Source organism: Puntigrus tetrazona, chromosome 9 (genome assembly GCF_018831695.1).
Source record: "Puntigrus tetrazona isolate hp1 chromosome 9, ASM1883169v1, whole genome shotgun sequence".
NCBI lineage: Eukaryota > Metazoa > Chordata > Actinopteri > Cypriniformes > Cyprinidae > Puntigrus > Puntigrus tetrazona.
The window spans coordinates 14021317-14037852 of record NC_056707.1 but is presented as its reverse complement, the minus strand read 5'-3'; the positions used below and the strand labels follow the sequence as shown (position 1 = coordinate 14037852).

The 16536-nt window shown below is 36.4% G+C and overlaps 1 protein-coding gene across 3 annotated transcripts in view; it reads left to right on the top strand.

The window, feature by feature from the left end:
- The window catches only part of LOC122351370 (diacylglycerol kinase gamma), a 101757-nt gene that overhangs the window by 48919 nt on the left and 36302 nt on the right, over positions 1-16536 (top strand). For all 3 annotated transcript variants that reach the window (XM_043248406.1, XM_043248407.1, XM_043248405.1), the window contains 4 exons: positions 1936-2010; positions 4971-5056; positions 7545-7634; positions 10465-10625. In XM_043248406.1, the coding sequence (XP_043104341.1) occupies positions 1936-2010; positions 4971-5056; positions 7545-7634; positions 10465-10625 (412 nt within the window). The remainder of the gene's footprint in view (positions 1-1935; positions 2011-4970; positions 5057-7544; positions 7635-10464; positions 10626-16536) is intronic.

The following is a 16536-nucleotide window of genomic DNA, read 5'->3' as shown; positions in this document are numbered from 1 at the left end:
TGTGGGTGTTGTTTCAGCTCTCACCACCCACCCAACGTCCTCCGGGAGACCAGTTTTGGGATTTTGTGCTGGCATCACCATAGCAACACAGTTTTAAATACCATTAATTGGCCGATTATCCTCCATTATTAGACATGTGCTCAAACAAAGACGCGATAACTGCCCTGGCCCCAAAAAAGAAAGACCATTTTGGTGGTTCTTTGATGCAAACAAAGGAACTGAGTGGTCACCATTGAATCATACTGTACCGAGTGTATTTTTCTTCATATTCACCCTGAGCAGTGTACTGAAAGCTCATTGGTCGGGCTTGACACTTGACTGCATTCTTTTGTTCTTTGCATAGGAAATGAATGAATTCTTCAGTGTTGATAAGTGCTCAAATTATCACCCCCACATAAAAGCATAGCTTGTGACGCACCTCAAACTAACAGCCCGTCTTATTTCTCTCTCTCTTCCTCTCTCTGTGTCTTTGCGTACTAAAGGGACAGAGTAGCTAACAGAGTTAGAAGTGAAGGTCATTGCAGAGTCCTTAATAATCATTTTATTGCTTCAAGGTTACCGAGGAGCACTGCTGCAACAGCGTGCAATCTGTGTATGTTTGTTTCTATCTTGCTTGACTTCATTGATTCAGAGGTGCATAATGATAACGGATTGATGACGTTTGAAGAATATCGTTCCTCCATATGTGTCTATCTGTCTTTTCAAGGAACAGTTCAACCAAAATAGAACATTCTGTCATCATTTACTCATCCTCATGTTGTGAAGAACAATCTGTTGATTTTTTATTTTTTTTTTGATTAACTGGGGTTGGGAGGATCAAAAGGCTTAGTTTAAAAATAGTGAAAAAATAAATTTTGATAATATTTCCTTCCCTTAATATCTTTTCTAAAATCGAATGGTAGTTTTTATATATATATATATATATATATATATATATATATATATATATATATATATATCAAATACACACATGAAAGTACTATGATAGTGAAGACTTTGTTAGAAAAGATTAGATTTGGATAAATCCTGTTAAATCCTAAAACTGTTATTCATCAAAGAGTGAAAGAAAAACATATCACAAGTTCCAAAACAATATTAAGCAGCACAACAGCACTGATAATAAATCAGCAAGTTAGGGTGATTTGTGATGGACCGTGTGACTCTAAAGACTGGATAATGGCTGATGAAAATTCAGTGCATTGGCACAGAAATGACGATATTATATCATAATATTGCAGTTTTTTTTTTTTTGATCAAATAAATACAGCCTTGGTGATCATAGGAGACTTAAGAGAAAATTGTAAAATCTTATTGATCTTAACCTTTTAAACAATAGCGTACATTATGCAAACATAAATTAAAAGCTAATTTTAACAGAAAAATTAGAGTTTTGTAGCAGAATGACAGTTGAAATAAGATTAATGACTAATAATAAACAATGTGTCTGCACATGTTGTAAATGTTGATATCCAGGTATATTTTATGATTCCAGTGTAGAATTTGAGCAGATCATTTAAAAATTAATACAAAATTATGGAAAAAATATCTGACCTAATATAACAATGTATTTATATATTTAGCATCGCAATTCTTTCATGATCCCTCATGAAGGTACCAAGAAGAGCTAGGATGCATGTCAAGATTTTCTATCCATAATAACATATACAGTATTTTACAGTATGTTTTTCCACCTCCGTACATAATAATTTGGTACAGATTGACCAGGATATTTTTCAGAAATTAAACCTTTGTTCAATAAAAGAAGGATAGTTGTTTTGGCTTGGAATGACAAGAGGCTGGTAAATGGTGGCAGAATTGTTGTTTTTGGTTAAATTATCGCTACCATAAAGTCTTTTATCAAGTGAAGTTCACAGTGATTACGTTGAAAAATGTCATTCCTCTATGCGTTTTTCTGTTCTCATCTGTCTTCATCAGGGTGCTGCGGAAATTCCAGTACCTGCTTAACCCCAGACAGGTGTACAGTCTGGATCGAGGAGGACCCATGGCGGGGTAAGACTACTAAAAGCCACCATCAAATTTCAAGGGAGATGTGTACGCATAAAACACTTTGAGTCATGACAGGGAATTGCTCAAAAACAGTTTGACATTCTCACTGTTGTTTTGTTCTGGCATGGCTCCCTCTCCCTCTTATCTTTTTGCTTCTACAAACCTGCAATAAAGTGAGCCAACCTGCAATCAGCTATTCTGAGAGAGGAACCACTCGCAAAGTGGAGCTGACTTTGAGAGACCTATAAGACATTTACTATGACTCAAGCAGCCCCCTGCTGAGTAAATACATTCATTGAAGCGCTGAATGTTCTTCTAAACCTGTCAGTCACGGCGAGGCTTTCTCTTTAAGCAACTACATTTTACTAAAACCTCTTCACCCACACACCTCACCAGTCTTTAACCATAGTCCAACTCAAGGTCGTCCAAATCGCTTGCAACGGTAGCATAGCAGTGAGTTCTGACAATGTCACTGTACAAGGTTCATGCTTGCACAGTGCAAAATTGGCATATATTTTATACTTTGTTATTACAAGTATAATACATTTGAATATTTTTTTTTAAATAGAAATAAAAGCAAATGAGCCCATTTTTGGCAGTGTTGTGTTGGTATTATTTTATACTATTACACTATTTATTAACACTTGACAGTAAGGTTCATTGGTTAGCATTGGTTAACAACATGAACTAAGAATGAACAATAATTCTACAGCATTTATTAATCTTAGTTGATGTTAATTTCAGCATTTACTAATGAATTACTAAAGCAATTACTAAAGAACAACAGTATTTTCATTAACTAATACCAACAAAAATTAATAGTGTAATAAATGCATTGTTGATCGGTTGTTCACATTAGTTAATACATTAACTAATGTTAACAAATGACACTTTATTGTAAAGTGCTACCAATTTATTTTTGTTTCCTTTTTAATAATTTCAGTGCTTCTGAACTTGTTTCAGTTGTCAAGGCTATATTTCTGTTTATTTCTATATATTTCTATATTTCTCTTTTTCATCAAGATTGGTTTGATATTATTTTGATTAACTCCCTGGTGTTGACCGAAAGCATTTCTTGCAGTAGTTTGTCCATATAGTAGATAGGTAGATAGGTATAGTAGATAGGTAGTGCAGAAAAAGTTTTCATTATTAATAACAACATTGATCAGCATAGGGCATTTTACAGTAGGCTGGTTTGAAGACATTTTGAGACATTAAGATCTTCTGGGATTTTTTTTGAGGAGAATGATTAGAAAAGCAGAAGGCCGCTTTTGTTTAGCTGTTGAGATTTCACCTGTCTTTTTTTTTTTGCTATGAGCACTCACTTCCATTTTAGTGTACTATAATGCAGTTACACATTCTACAAACCCACTCAAAACACTCGAGTACATTCTGTTCAGCAGTTTGCACTTGCGCAACAGTGGTTCTCATTCAGGAAAAAGGAGAGAGAGAGAAGTACAGAACAAAAGCTGAGCAATGGTCGTTTCGCGGGAAAGCAGACCTTCCGTCCCAGATCCCCCTCCCATCACATAATGTTCTGTAGTCACGACTGAAACGCTGCTCATCCTGAAGAGACCGCTGAGAGAGAGAGAGTTGGGTTGACATGGCTAATTTCACTCATGGAGAACAATGCGGCCATATACTTAATTTTCTCTCTTAAACACTTTAGCTAATTTAGAGGCATGTAGATGTTAATGTATGTGACATTGATTTAAAACTATTCTGAGAGAAAATTCAGCCCTTGCCAAAAAAAATAAATAAAATTGAAGTTGCTTTAAATTGTACATTTTTCATGTCATTCTTAACAAGACTTTATTCTCTTTGTTGAACAAAATAGAAGATATTTTGAAGAACATTGGTAATTAAACATTTTTAATAATCATTGGCTTTCATTGTATGAATGAATTTTTTTAAATAGCTTTTGTGTTCTACAGAAGAAAGTAGTAGGTTTTAATCTACACGAAGGCAAAAAAAAAAAAAAAAAAAAACCGCAGCTTGCTCAAGTATCGCTTCTCTGTTGCCCATGTCATTGGAGACGAAATTGTTTACGCAAACCGCATCTCTACAACAGCAGCCTACGTTGCCATTTCAAACAGACTGGCACTGGTACATTACAAATTTATCTGGAACAGAGCTCATTTAGTCAGACTGAAACACGATTCCAGCTCAAGCCTGTCCAGAACCACACAGACATGTTCCACTTCATGTTACTCAGTTACTGAACTCCAGTGGATGTTGTATCTAGGTTATTATAGTTGTTGGCATAACAGCACTACAGCAATAAACCTTGAGAAGGTACGAAAAACTGAGAACTGCTTGAATTGACAATGTTTTCAGGGTAAACTTAGTGGCACATTTACTTTCTTCTTTTGCTCTTGTCCTGCATACATAAAACATGCCGCAGTGTCAGCCTATCAAAAGGGGTTACACAGTATAAATTTTTCACACGCTTGTGTGACTGCTCTGCTTGCGTGTTACGTTCTGTGCTGTAGCAGATCCCACATGTGTCTTTAAATACAGGATAAGTCGCCCAGTCATCCATGTGCTGCAGTACACGCTCCTGACCAGCAGAGGGTGATGTCTTCTTCAGCCTCTCTCCTGCTTCGCTGTGCAAATAAATATATAGTTTTATTAATTGAGTGCCTGTCGCACTGCTCGAGGCCAGTTCACAAACAAATAAAAAGTGGGCAAGGTTTTGGGACTCGAACTTTAACAGTGTAGAAACAATGTGGCAGAAGATTGTGTAGAAACAATCTTCTGTAATGCCCTTCGGATGAAACATACAGCACTGAGTAATAAACTGTAGATTATCATTGGGGAATAGTGTGAATGCTGTAGATTGTTGGGTAGCGTTGTTTTTCTTCAGTGCTGTCACTCCACAAGATCACTTTAATGACATGACCAAAGAAAGCTTTAATGTAAATACATGAAAGGGACCATCTCATTGTTTTTATGTCTCCCAGGCTCAACTTTTTTCGAGATGTGCCCAATTTCCGCGTTCTGGCTTGTGGAGGGGATGGATCAGTGGGGTGGATTTTGGACTGCATTGGTGAGTACAGATCAGCATCCGTGCTTTCCAGAGCTGTGATAATTAACATCGCTACATAGACTTAATAGACCATCAGCCTAATGTGGAAGTTTATAAGGCGTATGGGTAAATATCATGAACTCGCATTGAGATTTCTCACACGACAGCGTTTCAGCTGCTCTGTCCAGGAAATATTTGGCTTGCTAAATATCACTTTCATCTTTCGAGATTACTTTTTAATGATATGACCAAATAAAACGCCTTCATTTGAGATACAGGTCTTATACTGACCATCTAGTTTGATTGCACTTTATATTTCCTGCTATTTTGCATCTGCATTTCCCCTAGGATATCAATAAACCTTGTCAACGAATTCATCGACAAACATTGGAACGTTAGGCCGTCCTTCCATGCGGTTCTTGACTTGAGGCAGGCTCTTATTTAAGGCACATATAATCATGATGTTTAACCGTCAGAAAGATTGTTCACAAATCATTGTTTCTAGGAAGCGCGTTGACTCATCTGTGACCTCTTTCGTGTGTGAATGCAGCATAACAGTGGAGATATAATGGCCTGTCTTTCCCCCTCCTGACAGCCGTATTGATGTTAATGGACGACCGCTGGAGAGGAACCTGTGTGGGCGGTGGTAGATATCAGCGCTAAGTGCTGATTTAGAATCAGCTTGGTCTCCAAACCTTTGGCTTGAAATTGCAATTGGCTGACGGTACCGAAACCTGAACTTAGATCAGAAACGATGTGCTCTTTATCCCTTCGGAGACTCTTTAGCCTGGCAAATTGAGGAGGACAGGGACGCATGTGACTAAAGCTTGCCCTCCTAACAGCCCCAAAGTGATGATTTAGGAGCGGCTTTTGAATGCGAGCCGCTCTGCGATCAGTCCTTGCTTGTTGTTCACCCACACGACTTTGACTGGTATTAGAAAATGTCTGCTGCTGACGATTACTCAGAGCCCCTGCGGTTAGACAGTACATCACGCCATACGGACCAGCACCGAAAACAACGTCCCCGCAGTCCCTGTGCACATAGCAATGAGCCACACAGGGACCATCAGCGTGAGGACACAAAGAGACAGTTCATCATGTTGCCTCTCTTCGGCAGATAGCACACACTGCTGTGTGTCTCCGAACAAGAGAAGCAAACAACATTTATTTTGAATTATTGTAAGGAATGATGCACACTGATGCATGAAGCACTAGCCAGTGCTGTTTGCCTGACTTCAGTGCCTTTAAAAGAAGTAAGATCAGGGGTCAGTTGCATAGAATCTGGTTTTGCTGAGTATAACATGTTCAACATCTTTGTTGACCCTGGAACAGCATTATGATTAACCAATCAAATTTAAAGAACCATTTTAGGCTTAAAGTGAGTGTTTGGTGCTTGTACATCAGTATCATTCATCTATCATTTCCTCTGATTTTATGCATTATTTATTTGTAATGTATGGTTTAGGTGTAGAGATATGATCAAGACAGAATATTTGGATTAAAATGTTTTTCCAGGGCCAACAAAGTATGTTCTCATATTTTCTTCTTTCTCCTTTTTATAACTAACTTCAAGTTATGATCAGTCTTGAAAAAAATAAAATGAGATGAAAATAAGAAGTTAAAAAGAGTGTAAAATATAGTTCCATATGAGTGCATTTGCTTTACAGATAGATCTGACCTACTTGTACTTATATCAGGAAGGATGATGTTTTTGCAAAAGATGTCCCCATTAAATGCCATTCTTTTCAATTTTCTAATCATCAAAGAATCCTGACAGCAGTGCAACTGTATTCAACGTTGATAGCACCAGATCAGCATTTTGATGTGATCATGTGACACACCAAGACTGGACTAATGGCTGCTGAAAATACATTTTTGCCAACACTCAAATAAATTACATTTTATAATATATTCAAATAGAAATGTTATTTAAAATTGTAATCATTTTTCAAAATATCACTGCATTTTTAATTAAATAAAAGCGGCCTTGACGAGCGTTAGTGACTTCTTTTAAAAAAAAATTCAATAGTCCACAACCTCAAATTTGATTTGTTATTATGCATACATGCCGATCCATTAAATATAATCATAATTTGTGTCCAAGTTAAATATATGCTTTAAATGTATTACAACTTATGGTAATTCATTTAAATGTGGGTTGAAAGTAGTTTGAAACAAATGTATCATTTTGGGATGTAAATGTATGACGCATTAAATTTTTCATAACAAAATGAAATTATTAAGAAATACACCCCCACGGCACTTCTGACCTTTTTATTTTCCAACACTCCCCCATGTTCCATTATTAAGCCAAACAAATAGTCTCACCCTAAAAATACAGTGAAATATTGAGCCAGTGTTGCTATACCAGTCTGCTGTGCAGTGTTTTGAGCACCACAGAGCCCATTGTTTACACTTTTCAAGGAACTCTGCACATTAAACTATAGAGAGTGTTTTAACATGAAAATGACACACAACAGTTTTAACAGCTCTCTTTGTTTCTCAACAGATAAAGCCAATTTCGCTCGGCATCCGCCTGTTGCGATCCTGCCTCTGGGTACCGGGAACGACCTCGCTCGCTGTCTGCGCTGGGGTGGAGGTGAGGAATAAATAGGAGACTGTCCACCAGCAGTTTGAGGGAATTACTAAAGGCCTTTGAAATGAAACTTAAAGGGCTTTCCTTCACAGAACCACTCGAGTTGAGATTAGGCTTTGAATTCTTTGAATCTGAACGCAATCCCATATAAACCCTTCAAAAGGATTTAGAAACTGCTTTCTTTTAAACATTTCCACTCACATTTCCACCCCCCTCCAGAAGGTCAGACTGTAATAATCAAACTTGATCATAGTTGAAAGAACAGGATTTGTTGAGACCACACTTGAATTGTGGAATTTTGTACTGTAATCTTAATCGTACAGATGACTATGACAACACTAGCCCAGTTAAACCAATTAAGGAAAAACCTAAAGGGATAGTTCACACCATTAAAAAAGAAATATTCTCATCATTTGTCTTCAGCACAATGAGAATTCTTGAATAATGTACTGGACCAGTTTGACCAAACAGTTGCTGGTAACCGTTGACTTCCTGTTCTGGTATCTGTTAACTTATTTTACTAACCCTAAACCTACCCTAACATCTACTCTGAGAGTTACTACACATGTAGTTGCGAGTTAATGAGAATGACTTGACATGTGTTTACAAAGTTAATTACAGTTAGTAGAATATTTAAAGTGGACTATTAAGTGTAACCTTCTTTTTTAGTGTTCAACAGAGTAAAGGAAGTCACACAAGTTAGGAACAAAATGAGTAAATGGGTTTTCATTTTTAAGTGAACTATCGTATTAAGCTTATTTATCTTAGTTAGATACAAAGGCGGTTTTTTATTGACATAATTATATATGTTTTTTTTTTAGTTTAACTATATTGCCAAAAATAATTTTCAGTAGTTTTAGTTAGTAACAGCACTGTCAAGAGGTGGTTTAAAATGAATTGAGGTACAGTCATTTTTAACACAAGATAAACTATTCTTTGAGTATATATAGAGTTGCCAATCATTTGCCAACAAGACTGTTTCATTCCTGTGTGATTACATATGCTTGTTCTTGATTAGATATGTGGGTTTATTCAGTAGTTATGATGGAATGATATGCATCAATGAGCCTGCATCTGTTTGTAAGGCAGGTGTGGATGGCCTTGCACAGGCTGCTGAATTAATTGGCCTCGTATTAGTGTTTCCTGTGTGAGCGTGTGGTTTGTGCAAAAGGGTATGGTTTTGCATAAATGTATTCTTAATTTCATTTGGTTGGTAGGCTGTTTTTTTTCTTTCTGTCCAGGCAAGTTGATAGACTTTGAAACACGTGTAGCACCTGTAGTCAGTGCAGAGGTGCCATGTGAGCGTCCGTTCATGTAACGTTCGACTGGAAGCGTCTGCGTGTCTGGTTCAGAAAAGCAGAGTAAGCACCTGGGTGTCATCACACATGTGATATTTCGCTCCTCGGGTTGTCAGGCAGGAGGTAGTATCCCCCCTGACTCACAGCATGACGGCCATCGTTAAGAGATGCTGCTTCTTATAGTAATTGCAGTTCGATCTCCTCAGGGAATCTTTTTAAGGATCCCTTCATGTCATTTGGAAGGGTTGCCAGGCATTGAAAATATCCTCCCAGGGCACGGTGTTCATCCAAATGATTGGCTAATGATTGATGTAATGCAGTAGATTATTTCAGTTAGTCTTTTTTAAAAGTCTCTTGTGCTCATCAAGGCTGTATTTATTTAATCAATAATAAAGGATTCCTATTTTAATATACTTTAAAATCTAATTTATTTTGTGATCCAGATCCTCATTGTCCCATGATAATTCAGAAGTCATTCTGATATGCTGTTTTATTATCAGTGCTGAAAAGTGAAAAGTGCTTAAAAAGGAATAAAAAAGTACTAACCCTAAACATTTGAACATTAGTATATATTGTAACACATAATTTCTATTTTGAATAAACGCTTTTGAACTATTTATTCATCAAAGAATCCTGAAAATCCTCATTGCAGTTCTCCAAAAATATTAAGTAGCATATACAGCCTTGATGAACATAAGCAAGTTCTTTAAAAAGCATTAAACTCTTACTGATCCCAGAATTTTGAATGGTAATGTAAACATACAAAATTCAAATTGAATGGTGTGGTCTTCAAGTAGCCATTATCCTCCTCTTTTTTTACCAGTATGACATGAATGAATAATGAAGTTGCAAAACTATCCACACAAAACAAATGACAACAAATATGCTATACTTATATATACATAATATATACAATATACTTAAAAGAAAAGTCTAGAATGATTTCTAGGGGTAAATAATTGTATAATAATTTTCATACATTTTCAGTCTATTTTACAGTATTTAAAGAGTAATGTTTTATGACAAACATTGATCACTCTTACTTCAAGCTTATAATTTCGATTAGAATGCATCAAATCCAATTTGTCAGTTGCATACAATCTTGCAAGCTCAAATTTCTGAAAACTTGGTATAGTCAGAACTTCTGTAGCACTCCTCATGGAGTAATGGATAAACCCTGGAAATGAATAAACTTGTCATTTGTCAAAGAAAAGGCTGCTTTATACTGTCACAGCATTGTGACTTAGGCAAGTTTAATCAAAAGATCTTGCTGTGCTGAAGTTTTAATTAAGCCATGTTAACCTTGGATTTGAGATAATTCGAGTCTTTCATTGTCACAAGTAGAACGAGTTGAATCATTCCTGTTTTATCTTTATTTTCTATGCGTGGACACTTCTACATTCTTGTTCTTCGATAAAAAAGCTTGCTGTGCTTTTCTTCACGTGTGAGGCTGTAGCTTTTAACAACATCTACACATCAGTTAACGTCTTCATGTGTTGTGTAGGTTCACGCAGTGTCTCTGTTGTGATTGACAGGCTACGAAGGGGGCAGTCTGGTCAAGTTCCTCAGGGATATCGAGCACAGCACCGAAGTGATGCTTGACCGCTGGAACATCGACATTGTCCCTGACGATAAGGAAGAGAAGGGCGACCCTGTACCCTACAGCATAGTGAACAACTACTTCTCCATTGGAGTGGTGAGGACGTACTCTACTTTTACATAAATGTGCTGTTATATTAAACCTCCTCCTTCCATCCACACTCATTCGTCAGTCGAAATCTCTTACTCCCCGTTACGAGAGTGTACTTTTACCAAAGCCCGAGGCTGAACTGCTCTTTAAAGTAATTTGTGATTAATTAAACGTTGTTTTGTCATGTAGCATTAGAATTAATTATAAGTGTCAGGGGAGCAACAACATGTTCAAACTTTGCTGATGTGATTTACTGCGTCTCAAAGAGTTTCATGCCTGTGAATCTGTGTGTTATTGCACAGAATTCTCCTTCTCACAAACAGTTGCTTAGCAACAATCTTTGTTCAAATGTTATATCCCATGTTGTTGTTATAATCAAGCACGTATTATCAGAGCAGTTAAATGTCGATTCAGTATGCTGTTTTTTTTTTTGGACAAAACTAAATCTTTCTTTCACAGAGTAGTTACATAATCCTTTCTACTTCTTTTTATATACCAACTTGTGGGGCAGATTATATAACAAATAAATAAGAATTTTTTATATATATATATATATATATATATATATATATATATATATATATATATATATATATATATATATATATATATATATATATATATATATATATATATATATATATATATATATATATATATATATATATATATATATATATATATATATATATATATATATATATATATATATTTATTTATTTATTTTTGCCAGATGGATAGATGGTCACTTTCTATTACTGTTAGAAGTTACTGACGCACACGTTGTTGAAAAGATTCAGAATAAAATGAGAGGAAAACAAAATTCAAAGATGCAGGAGTGGATGCCAATGAGGTTATTTACAGATCGGGCTAAATTTCTGTTCTTTCGCTGGCACAGTCTGGCCACGCAGGGGCCAGGTGAGTCTCTGTGAGCCTGTCGTCCTCTCCTTGTTTAGCTAATGATTAATTTCTGTCCTGTTTTTAGAACCCGTCACTATAAATAGTAAGTCTGCTTTCATTTCTGAAAAATGTCCAATATTCTATTATAATCAGCTGAATCCCAGGTGTGTTGGATGACTGCTGTTTTATCTCGCTGAAATGTGCCAAGTAGTCAGGCCACATTTAGAATGGCCAGAAATAGTGACGCGACCTGAAACAGGCCACCTGACCTGGTTGAAATTGGTGTGAAGAGTGGCAGGAGGCACATACTAGCTTTACGCAAAAGTGGCATGGAGGAATGCGCCACTTCAGGGCTGTTATGTAACTCGGCTTAGTGTCCCGCTGTCTCCGTGTTCATCAGCCAATGACACGGACCACATAAGAGTTATTGTTGGAGAAGCCTTGAGAAATTGATTGGTTGAGTAATAATAAATCTAGCCTTCTTGCTCTGTTGGATTTATATAATGCATATGTAATGATTAACAGGCCAATATCTTATACCTCATGTACCTGAATGTTTTTGAAAGAAGTCTCTCATGCTTGCTATTTATTTGATAAAAAATACAGTAAAACATGTAGTGTTATTAAGTGCAATTATACTGCTGACCCATCCCTTACACCTTAACCCACACTTAAACCTTTCCCTAACTTTCCCGTATCCCAAGTCAAAAGCAGCAAAAGTGTTCTGCAATACAATAACACCAAAATAAGCACATTGTTGTATGTTGTACTTATTTTTTGGTGCAAGTACATGGTAGTAAATATAAAGCATGGCCTTTATTCCTGTGACTTATTTACTTTTTATGATAAACAATATGGTCTAAACGGTAAAAAGTTTGTGTGGTCATACTTTATTGTAAGGTCCAGTTCTTGATATTAACAAGCCATTAACTACCACTCTTAATTTGTCGAATATGGTTGTTTAGAATGTGCTTCATAAGTACAAATGAAAGAACAATATGTTAATAAGCAACTAGCTAATGGTAAGAACTGGTACCTGTACTAAAGTGTTACCTTTTGTCTCAATTCAAATACACTGCAGATGCAGCTGTTTGTTCTGGTCAGGTTTGCGTCTGATGATACAGTGTGGCGGATTGAAGAGGCTGGGTAACGTGAAGGAGTGCTGACTGTGAATGGACAATGGCCTATACTGTGAACCCTGAGTCTTGTGATGGGGGTGGACTGACTGTGCCATGTGGGTCCTTGCGTGGCTTGGCACTAGTGCTACTTCTCACAAGACAGTGATATATTAAAAACTGTCTGGTTAGTTGGATGTTTTCTTTCAAGCTTTACGGTCTCATTTTTGGATTTAAAAAATACACAGAAAACTGAAAGATAGACTTGGTTAGATTTGTTTAAAGGGTTAATTCATTAAAAAAAATTATTAAATGCGCCTGTACAATAGAAGGCACTGGGATCCAAAGTAGTTTGGACCCCAACATTATTCAAAATGTCTTCTTTTGTGTTCTGCAGATGAAAAATGAGAACAAAAGGGTAAATGATAACAGAGTGTTAATTTTTTACTGTCCCTTGTTTAAACATTCAGACATGTATTTGTTGGTGTAATTACGTTTGGTGGTGCTGTAGTGACTTCAGCTCAGAACTGTTTCAGATATGAGACTCTGTCATATCATAACTGACTATTTATGAATGAATGATAGCCTTGCGTTACCTAATAATGCATCCTTTGATGGTTGCAGTTGATTGGATTTCAGAGTGATGGACTGTTCTGAGGAAGCAGGCGGTATTGCAGGGGGCCTTTGGTGTCTGAATCACGATGCTGTGGTGTATGGTGCAGTGTGGCATGGCACTGGAGCGCAGGGACAGGGTGCTGCGAGTCCAGGAGGACAGGACAGATGGCTCTGCATTGGGCGCCACTGACACCTGAGTAAAGCAGTGCTGTGACTCATGCACTGATGTAATCATTAGTAATGCTGTTTCAGCCTTTAACATTTTCCAGTCACTATCCATAGAAGTTGCCATGGCGTTTGTGGTTTTCAGGCCGCTATCACCAGCGTTATGTATTTCATCATTTGTGACATTCAGAGAGCTCGTTTTCTCTTCAGGTAACTTATATCCATGTGGAAAGAAATGTTATAGGGATAGTCTAAGCCAAAAAATTTTTAGCATGAGCTCATCCTGATGACTTTTAAAACACATTTTTTGAAGCATCTCTTTGAATCCATATAATGATGATTAATAATGGATGGAAACCTCAGAATACTAAACACTAAACGGACATGATGTAAGCTCATTTTTAAACTTGTGACAGTCCTTTGTGCTTTCGTATTCCTGTATGTGACATCATGTCATTCTTCATAGTTCATTTGCAAAAATATAACAGTACTAAAATGGTATTGTGATGCTCAGTTTTTAAAAACGGTGCTCATGTGCTATCACACACCAAATCGCGAATTCAGATCTCTTTCACTACTTTGCACGTAAAAATTTCTCAGTGGTAGTGTACCTTGTCAAAAATCAGCTCTATGCATGTCCCTTTAAATACTAACAAACTCTTTATATTATTTTGTTTGTTACTTATATCACTGTTATTATTAATAAAAAAAGATAAAATAACAAAAAGTCACTGTATCATGATATAAACACTGGTCAAGTGAAAGTGTTTTTTAATCAATACATAAAAAATGAACTACAATTTCCATGAGGGTGATCTATTATTAGGTTATTTTTCCTGTTGTTTTATGTTTTTGTTATAGTATGGGATTGGTAGTAGTATTGAGATATTTTAGTTGGGTATCATAAAGATTTTGGTATTTTGACAACACTAATGTGTGTAAACTCTTGACCCTGCATTTGACAGTTTCCTGGAAACAATTGTTAACCAAAAATCTAATAAAAATTCAATCTAAAAATGGAACAGAATATAACATTTTTAAATATTAGTATTTTTCTAAAAATACTTACAGTTTTGCTTTAGAAGTGATTCATCAGCCAGTGTCAAGTCTTTAGGGTTGCCACCCATTCCTTAAAATACAAAATCGTCCCATATTTAAAATTAAGTGTCTCGTGTCAAATCATTACAGGAAGCATTTTGTCCTGTATTTTACAAATGCCAACATGTATGTACACATATTTTGCACTGTTTATAATACTAATCGCAATTCTAATGAAATTAATTTAATTAAAAAATAAAACTATTTTATTACACACAAGTTGTTACAAACCTGTAATAATTTCTTTCTTCTATTGATAATAAAAGAAGATATTTTGCTGAATGTTAGTAACCAGTTATAACTACCATGAAAGTTACCGTCGACCAGAATTTAATTACCCTCATTCTTAAAATGATCTTCTTTTGTGTTGACTTTGTTATACTTTCTTTAGGTGAAGAAAAACCTGGGTAAATTATAACAGCGCTTTCATTTGGTGAACCATACCTTTAAAGTGACAGTCACATCCATGCTTATAAAAGTTTATTGTTTTATTAATTTGAATAGTATTTTGATATTGTATTTCATAAATTATCAGATCTTAGTAGACATAATAATTAGATTATAGATTACAGGCATATTTAGTTTTAGAACTTATTTATTAATTTATATTAATCATACATAATTAATACTATGCTAAAGCTGAAGAGCACAAATAAGATGCAAACATACACGTTTTAGGAAAATGTGCACTAGTTGGACAGCTATCACTGACATGAATTAAGACACTTCCTCCAGGTACGATAGACTTATTTATGTGAACCTTCACCTCAAACAGTTGATAGAGGTGGGCAGTGCTTCACATCCATGAGAATCTGATTTCTGAGACATCTTAGCACGACATTGGAATCCTGCTATGTGATCCAGTTCACCCTGGAAAGAAGCCTCAGGAGGAATTAAGGACAGCAAACACACCTAGTCAGCAACCATTTAAGACGTCTCTCCATGTACGTCTCCAGACCTGGGAGATGAAATCGAACCACCTCTCCTGACATCAACAACTTATTTGTGTGAGCCTCTCACCCTCCCTGTGGTGATGGTTTTTGGAGAACTCACTGGTGTGGTATCTCCAGTGACACATTCAGTTCTGCCCTGGGACATTAAGTTATTATGCTCCGTTTTAAAGACATGCTGTCCCACTCATTTTCAAATAGTGTCTCTGCTCATTAAGATTACATTCGAGAATATTTCCTTTGGGTTTCAGTGGACCCTTTCACAGACTGTAATGATGCTTTTCCACAGTTATTAACCATGTAAAATATAGAGACTGTTTTTAATACACCGACTGGGAGTGACAGCAAAGGTTACATCTGTCTCTCTTCTGACCAACATAATCTATTTTTAGAAATGCTATATTGGATTTTTCCTTTTTGCTATTGGAGCAAATGGGAGCACAAAAAGTACGTTATAGTTTTTGTTTGCCACTATAAAGGTTTAGTTAGGTCGTGTTGAATGATAAATACAACAGATTGCTTTCGCTAACTGAGCCGTTGTATTGCAAATACGCACTTACTAGATTTATTAGTAAGTACTAGATTTATGCAAAAAACTGGAATATTTTCAAACGTCTGCTTCTGAGAACTTCAGCGATCTGAAAGGGATCTATCCTGTCATATTGTAATATGGCTGTACTCGTGCTGACTTAATAGGCAGCTAAACAAACAACCGTTTGATTCATTCAATCTTTCAACCTTATCTGTGTGATAAGAGTGTTTATTTTAGAGCCTGTCAGTCTGTGCTGGTGTGTGTGTGTGTGCGTTTGTGCATGTTGCATGCGTGTGTGTGTGTTTGGAGGGGTATAATACTGGCACGGGCTGAAGGTCAGGGGAAGTATCAGTGACAGGAAGTGTTTGGCTGCCAGAATCGGACCAGGTTACCACCGTAATGAATGACCGTGCTGAGTGACACCTGGCCAGTCTTAAAGATAGAAGGAAAACAGGACCCACCTCTCCATTCAGCTCACACATGCGCTCTAGAGATGCACTCCCACACTTATGTGGACTTTAACACAAACACTCTCCCGGTTT